Source organism: Excalfactoria chinensis, chromosome 22, assembly GCF_039878825.1.
Source record: "Excalfactoria chinensis isolate bCotChi1 chromosome 22, bCotChi1.hap2, whole genome shotgun sequence".
Classification (NCBI taxonomy): domain Eukaryota; kingdom Metazoa; phylum Chordata; class Aves; order Galliformes; family Phasianidae; genus Excalfactoria; species Excalfactoria chinensis.
In genome coordinates this window covers 3,293,888-3,312,222 of record NC_092846.1, presented here as the reverse complement: position 1 = coordinate 3,312,222, position 18,335 = coordinate 3,293,888, and the positions used below count along the sequence as shown (strand labels likewise).

General features: G+C 50.3%; 1 protein-coding gene across 3 annotated transcripts; it reads right to left on the bottom strand.

Moving 5' to 3' along the window:
• Positions 1 to 32: 32 nt before the first annotated feature.
• On the bottom strand, positions 33 to 18,315 carry INPP5B (inositol polyphosphate-5-phosphatase B). Of its 3 annotated transcripts, none has more exons than XM_072355232.1 (23): positions 17,880 to 18,315; positions 14,537 to 17,723; positions 14,340 to 14,420; positions 14,132 to 14,229; positions 13,762 to 13,791; positions 13,095 to 13,205; positions 9,242 to 9,335; positions 7,776 to 7,946; positions 7,224 to 7,325; positions 6,724 to 6,838; positions 5,985 to 6,101; positions 5,303 to 5,490; positions 4,690 to 4,801; positions 4,428 to 4,537; positions 4,105 to 4,240; positions 3,770 to 3,880; positions 2,944 to 3,106; positions 2,555 to 2,790; positions 2,031 to 2,144; positions 1,557 to 1,641; positions 1,090 to 1,217; positions 747 to 858; positions 33 to 449 (listed from the first exon to the last, which is right to left on the bottom strand). In XM_072355232.1, the coding sequence occupies exons 2-23, from the start codon at positions 14,590 to 14,592 to the stop codon at positions 325 to 327; spliced, it is 2,595 nt and encodes an 864-aa protein (XP_072211333.1). In that variant the 5' UTR covers positions 14,593 to 17,723; positions 17,880 to 18,315; the 3' UTR covers positions 33 to 324. The 3 variants fall into 3 exon arrangements, with proteins under 3 accessions (XP_072211333.1, XP_072211334.1, XP_072211335.1); XM_072355233.1 differs by having other exon boundaries at positions 14,537 to 17,978; positions 18,056 to 18,315; XM_072355234.1 differs by lacking the exons at positions 13,095 to 13,205; positions 13,762 to 13,791; positions 14,132 to 14,229; ... (1 more) ...; positions 14,537 to 17,723; positions 17,880 to 18,315 and adding an exon at positions 12,555 to 12,615.
• Between the last annotated feature and the right edge of the window lie 20 nt (positions 18,316 to 18,335).

The window sequence follows — 18,335 nt, the reverse complement described above, 5'->3', positions numbered from 1 at the left end:
CCCACCCACTTAAAACCAAAGCAAAACAGGCTGGAAAATGCACTGAGATGTTTTATTATTTAAATAATAAGGACTTAAAAATCCGCTGCTTTCATACAAGTTAAATAAGAAACGTAAATACCGGCTCTTCTCGCTTGTCTACGTACAGCTTATGTAGAAATTCAATATACAGCTTATTGAACAGTGACACCTGATTCTAAACGCCTGAGCTGCATTTAATAGCAAAGAGATTGTATAAAATACCGTGATTAAAAAATAAACCGATCCACTGTACATTGCTTTTCTTTACAGCAGCTTAAAAATCGGATGGGCTGCATCTGAAATTCACGACGAGTTGTTCTCCCTCAGGAGGAACTGGTGGATAAATTGCTGAGCTTTCCTCTTTTCTGTTATATCAGGCATAGGATGTCCAGGAGGAGGTCGAAGTAACAAGCCACCAAATATACTAGCTGTGTTTTAAAGGGGAGAGAGAAAAGAGCATCAAGCAAGCGAGCTAGTAAGGGTAATTCCATCAAGCTCAATTAGTTGCAATGAGAGACAACCTGGTTTCAGGAGGAGTTAGATAAAGCTGATGACACTGCAGGACAAGCTATTGCAAGGATGCAAAATCCATCTTTCTATGGGCTTTGATAACGACATGCTTCAAATCAGGAGAGACCACGACTGCATTTCGCTATGGAGAAACACGTTCTGTCCCACTAACTGAAAAACCCCACTGAACAGAATGGTTATTTTGCTCGCCTTACCTAAAATATTCACATCCAAGTTGTTCTTCCCTGAATTCTTCAGTAGCTCTCGTAGAAATGCCATGAGATATTCAAAGACGTTTTTATGGCACTCCGGCAGGTTAGAGATAATCTGGGTGGAGAGAAGAAACAACATACCTTGAAAGAAACGACTGTAACTTGGAAGCTTTGTCTACTACCAACATCACGCTTTCTGTATATGGGAACAGCTCTTAATAACCCAAGCTCTGGATCACTTCTTTTATGAGAATATTAGGTTTCTCATAGCAAAACGTTGTTATTGATCCAGGATAAACCAGTCTACCTCCTTCCAGAAATGGTCTCCCAGTGAAGCTGGCATTACCTGGCTGCTCAGCAGGTAGTTGTTGGCACACTCCAAACAGCTGCTGTAGAACCTGTAGCAGATGACTGGCTCTGGCAGGCTTTCCAGAAAGAGCAGTAGTGCCTCTGCTACCGAGTGGTTGCTGCCAACTGATCCAGAGGTGGTTAAGGAAGAGGTAAGCACAGCATGGCAGTATTTCTGCTGAAACACTGATCTTTCCTAATGTCTCCAAAGAACTGCTGTTCATAGCTTTGAGTTAAACTGCTTGGCCCCACACAGCAAACTGTTTCCCCATTGGAAGTTAGATACTGATGTAGTTCATCAGCATAGCAAGGACTCCGCAGAGGCATTAGGACGGATTGCAGATGTCAGCAAAGAGCACATCTCAGTTACTGTGAGATGAGAAAGAGCAGTTTAAAAACCTTTCTCAGCTTTGATCTTTTGCTTGGGCATAGGGAGCCCAATCAGACATCAGTCTAAAAGGATACGGAGGGTATCATGCATTCCTTTGTCCAAACAATCTCGGATTTGCTCAAATTCAGACCTAAGGCCTGGCTGCTGAAACAGATCCTCCTGCAAAGGCCACCGTTAATCAATCTCCATGGAAAATAGAAGTTATTTGGGTAACCGAAGCATTGCCTTTATAAACTGGCAGCAAAAATCTCTCTAGGTTGGTTGTTATCAGCACAAACCTCACTAAGAGCAGTTCAGGAAGGCTGTGGGACTGCAGTAAAGAGCAACACAAAAGGACAGCTGCTGGTGCATACCATACACAGCATCACCTTCACAAAACTTTGCAACCCAGGGTAATGGGATCTCTTATCTCAAAAAGATCCATTTTCACCCTTTACCATTAACCAAACATCCACACTTAGCAATGGTTGACATTACTAGCATCTTCTCCCATAACTCAACCTAATGCCAACCAATTACTTTGCAGCTCCAGCACAAGCACTGCCGACCTGCTGGGAAGCATTGCGGTATAAGTGATCCACCATCATCCACAGCTCTTTGGGAATCTCCAGAGGCTTTTCAGCTTGAGTAGCATTATTGCTCCCTTCCAGTGGCATCAGGGTCTGAGAGAGAGGAAGAAATAAAGAACAAAGTGAGCTAGCTAGCCAGCTTCTTGTTCACAGAGCTTAAAGCTGAGAACTAGGACTTGTGCAGCTGCACTCACCAGTTTTCACAGGCTGCTGTGTCAGCTGTAATTGCATCATAAGCACAGACAGAAAAGATGCTCTCAGTCACGCTTCACATACACACACCATTTTTCAACGTGCAAGCAGAGCGAATGGCAACGTTACTGTCAGTGCTGTACCTAAAATGGGTTGGTTCATCCACACAAAGCACTAACACAAGGCGTGGAGATGTATCAGCATTTTCAGACAATGGACCAGAAAGGAGGCTCTGTGGCGATAACTAAGACTCAATCACCTAGTTTTAATGGTGTCGGTGGGTTCAGAAGGGAAGCTAATCTTTAACTCACAAGATTCCGAATGGATTCTGCAGACATGTCTTGGATTGGTTCCCTCATGTAACACAGCGTATGAATGGGAGACCCAAAGCAACTGGGCAAGTAGTTTCCTGTTACAGACAGAAAATAATCCTTCCCCCTGTCGAGATGCAAGACTAGGATGTCTTCGAGTTTTTCTTCTCCAGAGTTCAACTGTGTAGCTGTTGATTTATTAACAAACAGTTCCAACTCAATTGTGATCTCAGAACCTGACAGAAGATAAGAAAACCACACTGAGTTTAAAAAGGCATTAAACCAATAAGCCTGTAGGCAAGCATAGCACTCTCGAATTAGCAGAAGGAGCAAAGCCAACACATGACAATAATAGCTCATTAACATGAAAGGAACAATGAGGAGCTCACCTGACAGCAGAAAGCCCTTACTAGGATTAGCAATCAGCCACTCCTTGCAATAGGTAACCTCATCTGGTTTGCTGATGAATTCAAACTGGCAGGGCACTTGTCCATTGCGGATTGTAAACTTCTCTACCTGCAGCTGCATGTATTTGACATCCTCAAAATGGAACTAGAAACAAACATCAGCCAACATCGTCAGCCAATCCCCCGTCGCCAAGCACCAGCAGCAATTCCTCACATTGCTGTCCCATAGTTTAATCATTAAGCAGCAAGATATCCAGATTAACCCTCTTGCTCCCACATCCCGCCTCTTCCAGGATTAAAAAGGATTACACTTATTTACACTCTATGCAGCAGTGTGCCCTTTAAAACAAATGCTCCCCTCAAATAACCTCAGAGGAACTTGAGAACAAGGTATCTGTAAGCCTCTTGGTTGCGTATCTTTTATAGTCCCCAACACACAAAGCAAATGCTGGTCTTGTGACCTTCTCTAAATTCCTCAGAATGTGACATTTTATGTTTCCAAGACTAAGTAACAGAAAGAGATACTTGGTGTTACCTGAAACTACCCTTTTATTCTCCACCTCATAACCCAGCTGTATATTCAGCTTGGTACCCTGAATGAATCTTTCTTGCATTTAAAACAGAAACAAAGAAGGTATTTCTAGGGTTTGTAGACAGAAAACAGTTGAAAGTCACTGTGCTCTACTTGACTGGAACCAGACCAGCTGGTCCAGCATCCATCTAATGTACTGCTACCACGAGACAACACATCTAGGGCCTGGGAATGCTTGTTTTGTCCAGCAGCTCATAACAGATCAACAGATCCTACCTCTCTCTTGGAGAGGGTCACAGAGGGAATGTTGGCGTTCTCCATCTTATCCAGGGAGCGCACGATTTCCTCAAAGACCTTTCGGTAGAGCTCCTCATTCACCACTTTCACCTGAAAAGGACACACACAGCACCAACTCGTATTTACTGTGCCTATAGAGCAGACGTCAAGTGATTATGTTTCAGTAGTACAATGCATTATTAGCCCACCTTACGAGCCATTGTTCCATGTGGATGCCATAAAAGTAGGGACAATCCAGCAGGAGAGCCTCCCTCCTCCACCCACACAGAGGACAAGGTCGGCAGAGCTATTTCCTTCAGCACTGACACACTTACCCCAATATCAAACACGGAGCTAACGGGCTTATGGTCGCTGATCTTCAGAGCCATATGGCTGCGGTAGCTCAGCTGAGTAATGTTCTGGCCTTTCCAGAGTATCCGATCACACCAAGCTGGAACACGGCATTTCTCACTAGGACAGAGAGGTGAAAATTACAGCTTCCAGGTGCAGTTCAGGTGGAGTAACAAGGCAAAGCAGAACACTGCTCTCCCCAGCAACCACGTGTTTTGAACAAGACCCGCTTCTGTAATTCTTTCTCGCTTTATTTTTACTGCCTTTGAGAATAACGTCGGTGCCACCTATGAAGCAATCACTGTACCTTGTGTCCCACTCATCACAGCCAGCGTCATATTTGTACGTCGGCTGGAAAGAGATCTCTCCCTCTGTAAAGCCTTCAAAGACGGCTTTTGCATTCATTTGCCTCTTTAGCTACAGGAGAAAAAAAAAAAAAGAAGAGAAATGGAATGAGCTCAAGCACAATTCCCATGTGAGCTATTCAGCACTGAGAAGGCTGAGGAGCACATGAGCAATCCCTAATGAGCACCCTCAGCTCCACCTGCAGGTGGGTGAGGCATCAGTACCTGGTCGTATTGGCAAAGCTCTGGAAATGCTTTCTCATCTACAAGCTGCTTCACTTTCGTCACATCCAGTTCTTCCAGCCGATAGTTGAGGTCACCCAACCACAAGATCACGCTGCAAGAGAGAACATAGACCAGAAGTCTGCACAAAGGTACCCATGTGAGCTCTCCCCATGATCAGGTGGATGCTGTGTCTGTCTTTCTGCACCACAACACGCAAGCAAGAGCTGGAACTTGAAAGTGAAGCCACTTCTTCTGCCTTTGCTGTTTTTAATTCCCACCCTGCATGTTTGTCACCACATCTAGTGCTTTTTATAATCCTCACTCAATGCCACAATACATTGAGGAGACCAATGTGTATTATCGCCTCCTTCCTGCTTCATGCAGGAACTAAAACAAGGCTTGCTAGAGCATAAGTGGGCAAGTGGCTTGCCAGAACCATATAGGTGACCACTATCAAAACCAGAGTTACAGTGAAGTGTTTCTGGCTTTTCCAGGCTAGCAATTAAAGCATTAGCCACCCTCCTCGCATCCCTGCCTAGAGAACAGCCCACCACATTCATAATGCTCTGTCTTGCTTCCTGCAGTGATCCACACAATCAAACCAGAAACATACTCGTGTTTGCTGATAGTGAGAGGTGGCAAATTTGGATCCGACTGGCAGAACTGCATCCGAGAGCAAATGTCTTTGAAGTCCTGGTTCCTCCTCTCATATTCCTCCGTGTGAGCAGCAAGGTGAGAATTCACAACGCACACACTAGTGTTGTGGAATTTAAACCTTATGGCAACGCCACCTTTGTTACCCTGAAAGAGGAAATAAAGCGGTCAGAAACTCTTCTGTACACAACAGATGAATCCAGAAATGAGTTAAGAGCAGTGGAGGAGGAAGCTCAGCTGGTCCAAAATACCTCTGCCAATTTACAGCTGCAGAAACAACATTGAAAGGACACAGACTTCATTCCAATGGAGCAGAATGGCAAGAGGCCACTAAGTTCCCCTCAGGAAAACTATAATCTGGACGGACAGGTTTCTCGTTCTTGTGTTTCCTCATATTAATTGCCGTAGGTAAAACCACAGCCATCATCAAACCTCATGGTCCCATACAGCCCAACACATGAAAAACTTTCAAGGTCTGCAAGGCTTTGAGGGCAGATGGTGGTTCCCTCCAGCAACACCCTCAGCCATCACATGCATTTCTAAAGGCAGCTGCATCTTTTAGCTGGAAGAATAACCTCTACATCTAAGGAGAGGGGCTCCCAGGGCTCTCCAAAGTCTCAGGCACTGCTGTCAATTCTTACCATCCTCCCCATGATGCCAGTTCCCACAGTCTCGATTTCCACCTCAGAGATGTTCAAAGCAAGGTCTGCCTTCACATACAACAGAAGCATTATTCCCACAAGTCGCACAAGCTTCACCTGGAAAACAGATCCTGTTGTATTAAATACCAGAACAGGAGAAGGCACTCTGCCTCCCAGCCCAGAACACGGGTCAAAGCACACACAAAGGAGAGTTGCAGGCTCATCCAACAGACCACCTCAACACACCCTTACAGTTACTCTGGCAGCATAGCACAGGAGGGAGCCAGGGAGCAATGCTGTAAGTAAAGGAAGCAGAAGCCCAAAGCAAAGCCCGAGGCACAGGCAGCCCATAGAAGGAGCTTCACTTAGACAACTAACAAGAGACAAAGCAGAAGTAAGGAGCAGGAGCCAAAACACAAGCAGTATTCCTTCCAAAATGCCTTGACAGCTCATTCAAGCATGCATACCAGGAGACAGACAGGGCAAACAACGAGATGCTTCCTATTCCCTACCCCCAAACAGGAGGAGCTCCACTAACTCATGGCGCCCAGCTGCCCTGCCTGCCCTCTGCATTGGCACACTGCACAGTAACACTGCCTACGTCACCTTCTGACTGAGCAAAAGCCTGCAGACAATGCCCCTCTGAAAGACACAGCGACTGAAAACAGGAGAACAAGGTGAAAAGAAGCCCGACTGGAAAACGATTCCACACTCAAACCTCCCCAGAAGTCACATTTACCTTTGCATACTTGGCATCTGGGTGAAGGCTATCAGTTACAGCTTTAAACCATTCTTCTTCCTTCGGTGTGTCATTGAAAAAGAAGGCTTCTTTACTCAGATCAAGCTCCTGGAAACTGCATTAGAGGAAGGAACCCGTGGATGCACGCACTGGTTTATAACTCTCCAGCTCTTTCCTCCAGGAAAGAACTAAAACAGTTTATGCTCTAAATTAGAACTGAATTTGAATTTTCAGATATGCTCATTTCAGAGGCACGTTAAAATGTAAAGCTCAGCTATACTGAATTGCATTAAAGATGCTGTAAAACTGCAGTGCCAAAGAGCCCAAACACCACCAGAACATCATCCCTTCCAGGCTATGCAGACACACAAACTGAAGCTATGCAGCACAATAAGGCAATGCAAACATTCCTCTGCTGTGGTGTTCCTGGCTGAACACCTCCATGCTGCGGCTTCACAAGCAAAGCAACCCAGGGCTGAGGTTTGGAGGGAGCCACTCACCCCACACAGTAAACGTCTGGAGGTACAGAGTCGCATCTCAGCCAAGGCTGGAGGCTTTCTCTGGGGGACTGACCGTTCACATTGTAAGTCCCAACAAAAAACCTGCAAAGAAAATACACTTTTGCTAAACGCCAGACCTGTAAACATCACTATTATTAACCCACGTACTTACTAATTATAGCTTGTTTCCAGAGGGAGTTAAGACAACGTGGCGAAGCTTAAATTCCTACGGTGATTTAATTAAAGTAGCACTTTTCTGTGCCTGCTTTACAGAAAAATACACATTTTTTGCATACAGCGTAAAAACACACAGATTGAGCTGTGCAGGAGCAGCCTGAAAGGACAAACTCATCACATCACCAGCACAAAAGGACTTTAACCACAGAATAGTTTCTGCTCATCATTACAATAACCCTCCTAAGCTCTTAGGAGCTCGTTAGAATGGCAGCAAGGTGAAAGAATGACCTGAAGCAGGCAGGGTTGTGTGGAACCAACTCACCTTCAAGCACAAAAAAACCTCATCCCGCCTTCGAAATAAGGAATGATCATTACCTGAAGTTCTGGATGTACGTGTAGGAATCCTCCCTTTGCACAAGCTTAGATTTGACAAGAGTATCTCGCAACCCAAACTTGGGTTCTGATAAAATTGAAGCCACGTTTGAGACCATCACGCTGGAGGACCGCACCATTTCTGTTGTCACCTCTGGTTTGAGTTTGCTTTGCCTGTAAGTAAATGCAGAACCGTGAGATGAAGCACAGGATGAGCGCACACCCTGACCAGCTTCATTCTGCTGCTATACGACCCAAATCTTCCTGTCTGTTTCACCAATCAACGTTCAGAACAAGCAGACGAGAGTGAAACCAGCACTTCTTACGACAACTCAGACCTTCTCCAGACAAAACCAGTTTAACCAACTGAGAGAACAAACCCTTCTGGCTCACCCGGTGCAGCCTGTCAGATCAGGGCTGACCTTGCTCACCTGGATGTTGATATCAAACCACACACATTTCCTGCTCCCTGGATTAGGTGGATGCCAATGCCATCACCCTCTGCTCAACCCTTCAGATGACAGCAGAAGAATGAAAAACTCTTTTTTGTAGCAGAAAAGTCCCATTTCTGTCCAGTAAGGAGGCAGCAAGGGGTGGATGTGGGTTTTATTTAGTATCTTGTGGCTCTGTGAGTTACTTCATGCTCCTTTTGCAACAGCTCAGGAGTTCCCACAAGCAAGTACATGATATAAATGTAAGGTCAACAACCTGCATGTGGGTGCCAAAGATGGCACAGAGGCAGACTTTGAAGGGTACTCAGCAGGGTCCACAAAGCCCTGGGAACTGAAAAAATGAAACTCTAACGTTCTAGGAGTGTATCTGTGAGACATGGTGGCCCTAAGCCAAAGCTCTCTGAACTCAAAACAAACAACACCAGCCGGCCCCGTCCCACTACACAGCGAAATATGCCCAAATAGGGGGAATGGAGGGACTAGCTCCAAGAGGCAGTGCAGAAATTCCCACTCTAGTTTTGATAGCATGCTGATGTTGGACTTTATTTTTCCTCTCCTAAATAGAATCTTAGGGTTCTCTTCTCAAAAAGATGCTGGCTCCTGCTCTAGATCCTGGTACATTGGTGAGTGCTAGCAGATAATGCAGCAGCCACATACCCTGTGCTGGTACCCTGCACACACACACTGGGACCACAGAGACCAAGTTCCCCCTCAGTTCCAGCTGAAAACCAGGAAACCAGACACAAAACACTTTGCCATTTCTCTTTCTTCCTCTTGATACCAAAAGACCAACAGCTTACCCACCACAGCCTGTTCCAGCTGAACACCATTCCACAGAAGCACAAAGAAGTTTGTTGCTATACATTTACTGTTAGCACTGAGATCCTTTATCAAGGGGAGGCAGAGCTGAAGAAGCAAGGGAACATTGCCACCGCTTGGACACCTCACTCACCCTTCCCAGATGCACACAAGAATCACTTTGAATGTGATTCAGGTGAAGTCAGAGCAAAACCATACCTGGGAGCACTCTTGTCAGTGCTGTCCTGGCTCCAGCCTGGACTGACCACAAGCTTCTTTCCATTCTGCTTGATGCCTTCAGAGCCAACCGCTTCTGGAAAGGCAACAAAAGCTTCGCATGAAACACAAAGTGGTGTTTAACTTACCAACCACAGGCAAACAGAAGGGAAACCAACATAGCTTAGTTCTGTACAGAGAACCAAAGCAGCCCGGTTATCTCAGGATCTGTCACTTATCTGATGGGCTGGTGGGGTACAGGGATAAGCAAGAGGAACACACAGCATGGCACAGAGCTGCAGAGCTGCCCACCCCCTTGAGCTTTATCCTAGGCATGCAGAAAGCTGTGCTGATAAGCTTTCCCTTTCTGAAGCAAGACAGGAAGTACAAAGAAAGGAAGAAAAAAACCAAAAAGCATGCTGCTATTTAAAGGCTTTCTGCCTGTCTGCAGCAGCACAGCAAAGCAGGGGAGCCCCTCCTGCAAAGCAGTGTAGTACATTCCCAATGCAAACCCTCCACGCTGCAGCAGAAACGGTGCCTCAATGCAAATCACACGCTCCTAAAAAAAACAACAGGGCAGACCCTGTGCAAATGCAATTAGATGCAGGTACAATAGCAATTACATGACACTTGGTTAGCAACATTCAGAGAGCCTGCAACGCTTGTTTCAGCTATTCTGCTCCTACAGGGGCCAAAACAAGAGAATTTTGCATGGGTTTTTGCCAAGTGTCCATGCACAAAAGGCAATCTCAGGGCTATGAGAAGTGGCACATGAATCTAAAGATGACACGGAAGATGCTCTTCAGCTCGTAACATTCATTTAGTTAAGCACAGACAAATGATTAAGTATTATTATTGCTGCTGTAGTGCATCCTTTGGGATGCGAGCACATCCCACACATAGAACCCTGAGTACTCTGAGTATAAACACACCGACAAGAAGTGGTCGCATTCACAGCCTGGAAAACCTCTTCTGCCCAAAGAGCCCTCAGAGAAGAAAGGCTGTCTAAGAGGATTAATCAGCGGCTGCTTCCAGAAGAGCACATGATTCAAACCTCATTACGGATCACACACAGTCCCCACAGAGCTGAGCAGGAGCAGACTTTGATAAGACAAAACCTCCACCAGCAGCACAACGCTCCTTCAGAGCCCATCCAGCTAGAAGTGCCCTAGTTGTGTGCACTGGGATGGAGCTGTGTGTGTTCTCTGCAGGCATCAAGCACTTATTCAGTGCTGCCTGAGCCTCTGCAGCGCTCCTGATAAGCACCACGCTGTGCATCCTGCCAGTGACGTGAACCAACTTGACCTTTGGCAATAAAGGGCACAGCAATTGGACTGCTGCTGCTTTTGGAGCAGAGGGCAAAAGTTTGGGCTCTGTTAACCACAGAGGACAATGCTGGGCAGCATGGGAGATATCAGTGCCTGCTGCGTGCTGTGCAGCACCGTGCAACCCAAAGATCACAGCCATGTGTCACACCTTCATGTTTTAACCTCATTAACAGCACTAATTCCTATGTAGGATTCTCCTAAGGAAGAAATCAGCCCTGGAAATGGGCTGTTTCCTTCAGATAAGTTTGTATCTAAGCAGATGTTGCTCAAGCCAAAGGGGTCCATAATTTGGCAACCAAAAGCGGAATATTTTAGCAATACACAACCTCATGTAAGCCCTGAGAGGGGCACAGAACCAACGAGCTTTGTGCAGAGATAAGAGAGCAGCAGAACACAGACAGCCTGAACCAGGATTTGCAGCTAGAATGGACTTCTGCAGCAACAAAGACTTGCTATGAAAAGCGTGCAGCAGCATTCCAACACTGTTCTACAGCAGGAAGGTCTATCCTATCTTCAGATAAAGCCAGATCCAGCTCAGCACCCAGAAGTGAGAACTACCTGTGCCATGCATTGCTTGCAGCAGCACAGCCAGCCCACCCCTCCCTGCACAGAAGCACACAGGCTGAGTCTGCACACACAGACACAGGGCTCTAGATAAGGGCCTATCTGAAACTGGGAACATCGACCCCTGAAATGAAAGCCCATTAGAATCCTTTCCCAGATTCCCTGATGCATTCACCAGCCTTAATCCACAGAAGGCACCAATGGTGTTCTAGCAGCAAACGGCAGCATTTGCACACTATTTAAATGTGCTTTGCTTTGCATATGGGAGTCGCTCGCTCAGGGCTCATGATCAGGTAATGAAAGTGTGGGAGATATTATGGAAAACAGCAGACAAACCCTCACACTGTTTGACTTTCTGTCCCAAAAGACCCTGTGTGACAGTGCTTTCTACTTGTAAGAGAGGCCAAAAGAGAGATCCCTGAACAACTCAGACTGAAGAAACACACAACAAAACCTTGAGAAGGCAATTTTGTCACAGCTCAGAGGCAGGGTTTGATAGCAGAGCTGCTTCCCAAAGAGCTCGCAATGCAAAGGGCGTTCCCGTGCTCCAGATACAACAAAAACATCCCAGCACTGCAACCCGGCTCCGGTGCCACTCAGTGCTTTTCCTCCTAAACACACGCCCAGGTCCCTCCCAGTTGCTTTGAAGCCCCGAGTTTAACAGCACAGCTGGACAGATGTTCCCCCATCTCCAGCTCAGTGCATTCCGTGCCCCTTGTCTCATGTCTGAATTACAGAATAGCGAGGAGGAATGGCAGCAGCAGCCCAGAGAAAGGCAGGTAAAGCAGAGATGGATTAACCTCTATTCTGAACGCCACGCTGAGTGCCGGCATCGCTCAGCTCTCCGCACTTTCTCAAGCGCTCCCTTCGCATAGCAGCAGCTCCTGGAAGCAGGAGGGGAAGAGGCGGACGGCACGGCACGGCACGGGGCGGACCCGTAGCAACCGGGCAGAGAACAGCTGAAAGGTCGCAGCCACAGCACATGAAAACCGACACCGGATTCGCCATCGAGGAAAGCGCAGCCCGGAACCGTAGCCAGCAAACGGCCCTCGGGGTCCCAGCGCTGCCTGAGAGCGTGGGCTGAGCCGCTGCTGCACGGAGCGAACCCTTCGCCCCCCGCCCCTCACCGCAGCCCTCGGGGCAGCCGGGAGCGCTGCCCATGGCTGAACCGACAGCGTGCCCTCCTCAAAGCACGACCACGCACAGAGCAAGAGCCCGAACTCCCCCACGGCCGCCCGAGTGCGGCCAGGGGTTCCCTCAACCCAGCAGGTTCCCATCGCTCGGAACCAGCGTCGTTGTGGGGCGGGCATCGCGATCGGCCCGAGCGAAGCGGTTCCGACGGGACGGGAAGGCTGCTCCGCGGGTTGGGACGGGTCTCGAATCCCAGCCCCAGAAGCTCCCTGCGGTTCCCTCTAAGCACTCACCTCGGCGGGGCCGCCCGCCCGCCGACATCGCGGCACCCGGCCGGCCCGGCCCCGTTCCGACCCGGCCCCGTTTCGCCTCGCTCCGCCCGCCGGGGGACGGCTATCAGCCCCTCCCGCCCCACGCAGGAACCGGGGCCGGCCCTGGGGCCCTGACCGCAGTACGAAGTCCTTCGGACGGCTGCAGCATGCAACGGGATTCCATCCCCCCAAAAAACCCAAAGGGAGCCGTGGTGGGAAGAGCACCGGGCTGCGAGCTGCCGGTACCGAGGAAATGAGAGAGCACGGAGAGCACAGAATGTGGGAGGAGACAGCTTTCCCCTTGTGGTCTCCCAGAGTGTACACAGAGCAAATCTCTATTCGGCCTTCTGACTGCACAGCATGCAGGCGTGTGTCACAGCACTGCCTCGAAGTGCTGCTCCCCCCCTGCTGATCCTGGTGACACAAAGCATCGCTGCTCTGCACGAGGTTCGGCAATGAGTACAAATGCAGCCCGGGCTCCTGCATCCCTATCACTGAGCACAATCACTGCAGCACACGTACCTGTGCTGCACTTGCTGACCTCCTGCAGGAACGTGCGTGTGTGTGAACCAAAGGGCAGCTGCACTGTGAGCTTGTCGCCTTCTGAGTGGATCCGAATGGTCACATCTGAACCTGTGACACCAAGAGGAGGAAAGGAGCATGCATTAGTGCTGCCCAGTGCTCAGGAACAGCCCCTAATCTGCTCTCTGCAGCTGAGCATGCCTGTGGGCCTTCATCAGTGAGTTTCCCCAGGTGTTACCATTTCAATCACTCTTTGTAATGTTTTGTTCTCCTCGTTCAGTGATAGGGGATGCAATGGAAGCAGGGGACAGACACCCCGGGAGGAGCATAGGATGCTGCCAGGCTGCAAAGGGATGGGGTCAGGAAAGCCATGGCCAGGCTGGAACTAGACTTGTCAAGGGGCACAAAGAAGGATAAGAAAGGCTTCTATGGGTACAGCAACTGGGAAAGGAAAGTCCAGGAGGGTATACCGCCCCTCAATGAGCAATAAAGCCAGGCTGGTAACAACAGACCAGAAGGCTGGCTGGGCTGTGGGTGTCCCCACTCACTGCAGGGGAGTTGGACCAGATGGCCTTTAAGGGTCCCATTCAATTCAAAGCATCCTGTGATTCTATGATTCATCCAGTGGCTGCGGCAGCACAGGCATAACAGCAATATCAGAACTCACCAATGACATGAAGGTCACCATCAGGTATCACTGCAAACAGGAAAGAAAGTTCAGTTACAAAGCTGAGTAACAGGACTGTAGCATTTGATTTAACGCTTTGAGGCTGGATAACTGAGCACAGCCCTCAGATGCTACAGGCACAGGGGTGGGTAATGCAGCCCTGCAGGAGCCCAGGGTGCTGCTCTGGATTGCAGGAGGATTGATAAGGCAGAACCTTTCAGGTGCATTAACTTCACCAAGGATTACATGAGAAAACACGATGGGCTGAGTAGATCCCAAGGCACAGCAAGTATAACAACAAAATACAGACTGCAGATCCCTCTACCCCTTCCTTTGGAGGTGAGCACTGAGCCCTGAAGTGCGTGGGTACCTTCTTCCACTGCAAACCCGTCTGTGATGGGGATAACCTTCTCCAGCCAGACATCCTCAGCTGTGATGGCCATCCGCCGGTGGGTGTACACATAGATCCTGCAAGCACAGAGCAGAGGCGGAGGGAATGCCTCGGTGTGGGCAGACCCCACCCCACACAAACCCCTCCCCGCAAGCACAAGCCCGGCTTGCCCCATCTTGGCACCCACGCGTGCTGCCCGCCGCGCTCCACCAGGCCCAGCAGTCGGCTCTCCACGCTCTGCCCCGCAGCCACGGCTCCCTGCACGGCGTTCGCTGTGGGTCAAGGAACGGCAAACCGAGATGGGAGTCGAGGGGTCGGAAGGGGAAGAGAAAAAAGAGGGAACTCGGCATCGCTCCCCTGGACTCGCATAAGGCAAAGGATATGATTCGACACGTCGCCCCATCGAGAAGCGTCTCCTGGATGGCCACCGACTGATCCATCCTCCGTGCCCGCGGGGTGGGGGCCGGCGGTCAGCGAGCAGCTCGGGGGGACCGGGTTAGGGGTCGGGATGGGGACGGGGATGGGGATCGGGACCGCAATGCGGCCGCGCTCGGTACCGCCGTAGCCGGGAGCCGCCGCCCCGTCGCCCCTCTCCCCGCCCCGCGCTCCCGGCCTGCCCCAGGGCTCCGTTAACCCTTCGCTCGGGAACGGCTCCGGCTGCGGGGATGGGGATGAGCCGGTGCGGTCCTACGGGGCTTTTCGGGCTTCGGCCGCCGCTGTCGGGGCTCCTCACCGCGGCCGGAACCGCCGCCCTCAGCCCGGAGAGAAGCTCGTAAAGTGCCAGGAAGCGGCCGAGCATCATTTCCAGCTCCGCTGGACGGGACCGGGAGGGATTTTTAAACGGGATGATGCGGGTTTAATGGGGCGGAGAACCGGGAGAGCTGCGGGAAGGGCTGAGCAGAAGCGGAGTACGGGGGGGGCGGTGGGGTACGGAGCGTCCCCGAGCTGAGCGTACTGCGTGCATAGAGCCGACGGGGCCGAGCCTGCGGCAATGCAGAGCCGCTGACTTCCTACTGCCATCAAAAGGGGCTCTTGTTGCGGTAGCACCTGCAGCGTTTTGTTAAATGTCGTGACCCCGGCTGATTTCCGAGCTTTAATTTATGCAAATAACCGCTGCGGAGGGTTATAAGCAGGTGCTGGGAAATGGCAGCAGACTCTGACGTGCCAAGCAGGGGAGCTCGGTGTGAGTCAGCTCTTTCCACTAGCTGTAGAACAGCAAAGTCGAGCAGATATGGAAACAGCAGCAGCAAGGAGCGGTGCTTTCTGCTCCCTTCTCGGCAGCGATGCAGTAACAGATAAAAGACTGCAAAGAGGAAATGAAAGGAGAATGAGAAATATCTGCTTCCAACTGCAGAGCGCTCCTCTTGCAAGAAACGTGGCGCTGTGAATCACTTCTGGAACAGAAATGTCTTTTGAGTTCCATCCTGTTGTCACTTTCTGCTGATACCCGGATGTGACAACGTGCTGTGGCTTTGCTGCAGCAGCATGGAAGGGCTGGTAATGGTTGCACAGTGCCTGCCCTCAGCCCTGCATTCACTTACTCCCAGCAAAGCCATCCTGCTGCTGCCCCAGCACAGCCCTATGGCTGGGATCCCACCACATCCCTCGAGCTGTGCACAAAGCAGCCTGACATCAACCCAGTGCTTCTTTATTATTGTTTTATTATTTTCTTAAAGGAGAGCAGGAAGAGGACAGTGTGTGTTTGCACAGTGACATCACAGAGCCATTACCTGCTGTCTGTGATGATGCCAGCTTGTGTTACAGACTCACACTCATATCTCTGCTCTACCCATAGAGAATCATAGCTACTAAACAGGATGGTCTAACAAAACACTTTTAGCTCAGCCCTATTTCCTTGCCTAAGACCTGGAGACAAAACAGCCCAGCCTACTGGGGCAGGAGGTATTGTTTAGAAACTTAAGTGGATGTTCAGATGTAACTACATTGTGTAAGCTGTGCCTTGGGTCAAGGCAGAGGTTCCTAAGTTCCAAGCTGGCTCAGCACCCTCTCACTCCTACACCTGAGGTCTCTCCTTCCAGCATCTGCCATCCCTGCAGCACAGAGGTGCAATGCTGCAGCTCCTGGGGATGATGTGTAGCAGAGAGCACCTGCATGGGGGGAGAAGCCGCCGTCTACGAGCTCCAGGACACCTTGCTCCTGACATGGGGATGCAACAGAGGGTGTTTGATAGTGATCTCAGCTGAAATCAAGGACAGGAAAGGCTGCAGGGCTGCTGTTTACCCGTGGAAGGGAGTGGAGGCCCTGAGGCTCAAGAGGAGGGCTGTCCCACATGCCAGGAGCTGCAGCAGTGGGGACACAGCCACCTGCCCAGCACCATTCACATGAACTTTGCCATCCAGCTTCAGGCAGCTGCCCTTGGGGGTGGCAGGGCAGCACTCCTGGAAACAGGCAGCCTTCACCCCATGGGCACAGATAGGCTTGGCAGACTTGCAGGCTTTGCTGCATCCTGCCACGTAATTAAAGCCCATCTTCTTCACCTGGAAGGAGGAGAGAGGTTGACCTGCTGATCCTGCTCAGCCTCTGGCATTTGCATTGAGGGGATGCACACAGACTCCAGCACATCCCACCTGTCCTGTTCCCAACCATACCTCACAGAAATCGTGCCCAACAAAGCATCGAGTTGTGCTCTTCTTGCCTTTGAAACATCCATCCCCGTGGCAGGAGAATGCTGCACAGATCTTCCCCTGCAAAACAAGACCAGAGGAGACCTGTGCAGGTGTGGTGCAGGCAGCAGGATGCTCAGGGCCAGATCTGGACCTTGGGCAGCCCTTCCTCCCACAGTGCCCTTTCAAACCCCCAATGTATCTCAACATTTGACATCATCTGCCTCTGGCTTTTCATACTCAGAGATAAGAGACAGAAAGCTCCCATCTAACACTGCAGGAAACCTCACTGCAACACCACCACAACGTTTCAAACCTCCTTTTCCTTCCTCTCAGTGAGGCTGTGCAGAGATAAAGCTCCTTCCACCCCATCACTTGGGTACCCCAACATCACCCTACCCTGTGGCTCGAGGAGACTTTGTCCAACAGGCAGCTTGGACTGCTTGGAGCAATGCAGATGGTTTGCTTAGCACCCTCACATCTCTGTCCTTGCAAAGCTCATTAAGGGTTTGTTCCCCTTTCGAGGCAGCTTTGGCACAAAGATCACATTGGGTACCTACGTTTCTTGGGGGAAGTCGTGGGGTGGTGGTGGTGATGGTGGTTGTGGGTGGCACGGTGGTGGTGGAAGGAAGATCACCTGTGGGAACAGAGGAACCCTGAGGACACAGCCCATGAGCAGCCTTCGTGTCCACACATTGGGGCAGAGGAACTGCACTGATGCAGCCAGCCCAGCACGATGGGTCTGCACACCCATTGCTCTCACATGCAGTGGGATAAACCAGGGAGCAGTTACCGTAGGAGCTTGCATTGAGCTGCAGACAGAGTGAGGTGTTGCAGCACTCCATGGTGCACTGCTGTAGGGTCACGCTGCCATTGGTCCTGCACAGCCCTGCACTGCACGAGCTGCTGCACCTGGCGGTGTAGTTCGTGCTGGAGAAGCGATAAAGCTGCAACAGCAGAACCAAAGGGGGAAAAAAAAACCACCACTAGAAGTGCAGAGGGGCCATTATGGAGGAGCAAAAATAATGGACAGACTGTGGGAGAGGCAAAGGAAAAGCAGGTGTTGTGCTCACAGCCCCCAGCAGCCACTGTAAGCTCCATACCTCGCAGAAGGTCTCATTGTGGCAGGTGGCCGTCATGTTGCTGTGGGCTTCATCCTGGTAACACCTCTCCCTGGAGCACTGGAAGCTCTGACAGCTGAGCTGAGGGGGGGGACATGCCAGGGGTCACAGCGCAGCAGAGCTTCTGCATGGCCAGCATCCCCCTTCCCTCTCCTTACCGGGGTTTGTTCTGTATGGTTCATGGAGGTGTTAGCAGCCATTGAAGCCTGGCTGGTATCCACCGAGGTGGTGGTGATGGTCATTGAAGTCTGGTTGGTGGCAGCCATTGAGGCACTGGTGGCAGACACTAAGGTCTGGTTGGTGGCCACCAGTGCCTGCTTGGAGGTGGCCATTGAGGCTCTAGTGGTGGCCACTGATGCCTGGCTAGTAGCCACCGATGCCTGGTTGGTGGCCACCAATGCCTGGTTGGAGGTGGCCACTGAGGTCTGGTTGGTGGCC

Coding starts and splice junctions, on each gene's coding strand:
- INPP5B (XM_072355232.1), bottom strand. CDS start 14,592: ATGGATCAGTCGGTGGCCATCCAGGAGACGCTTCTCGATGGGGCGACG. Junction 7,947..9,241: donor ACTGACAAGAGTGCTCCCAG/GTATGGTTTTGC, acceptor ATTTACTTACAG/GCAAAGCAAACTCAAACCAG. Junction 3,881..4,104: donor GCTCCGTGTTTGATATTGGG/GTAAGTGTGTCA, acceptor TGTCCTTTTCAG/GTGAAAGTGGTGAATGAGGA.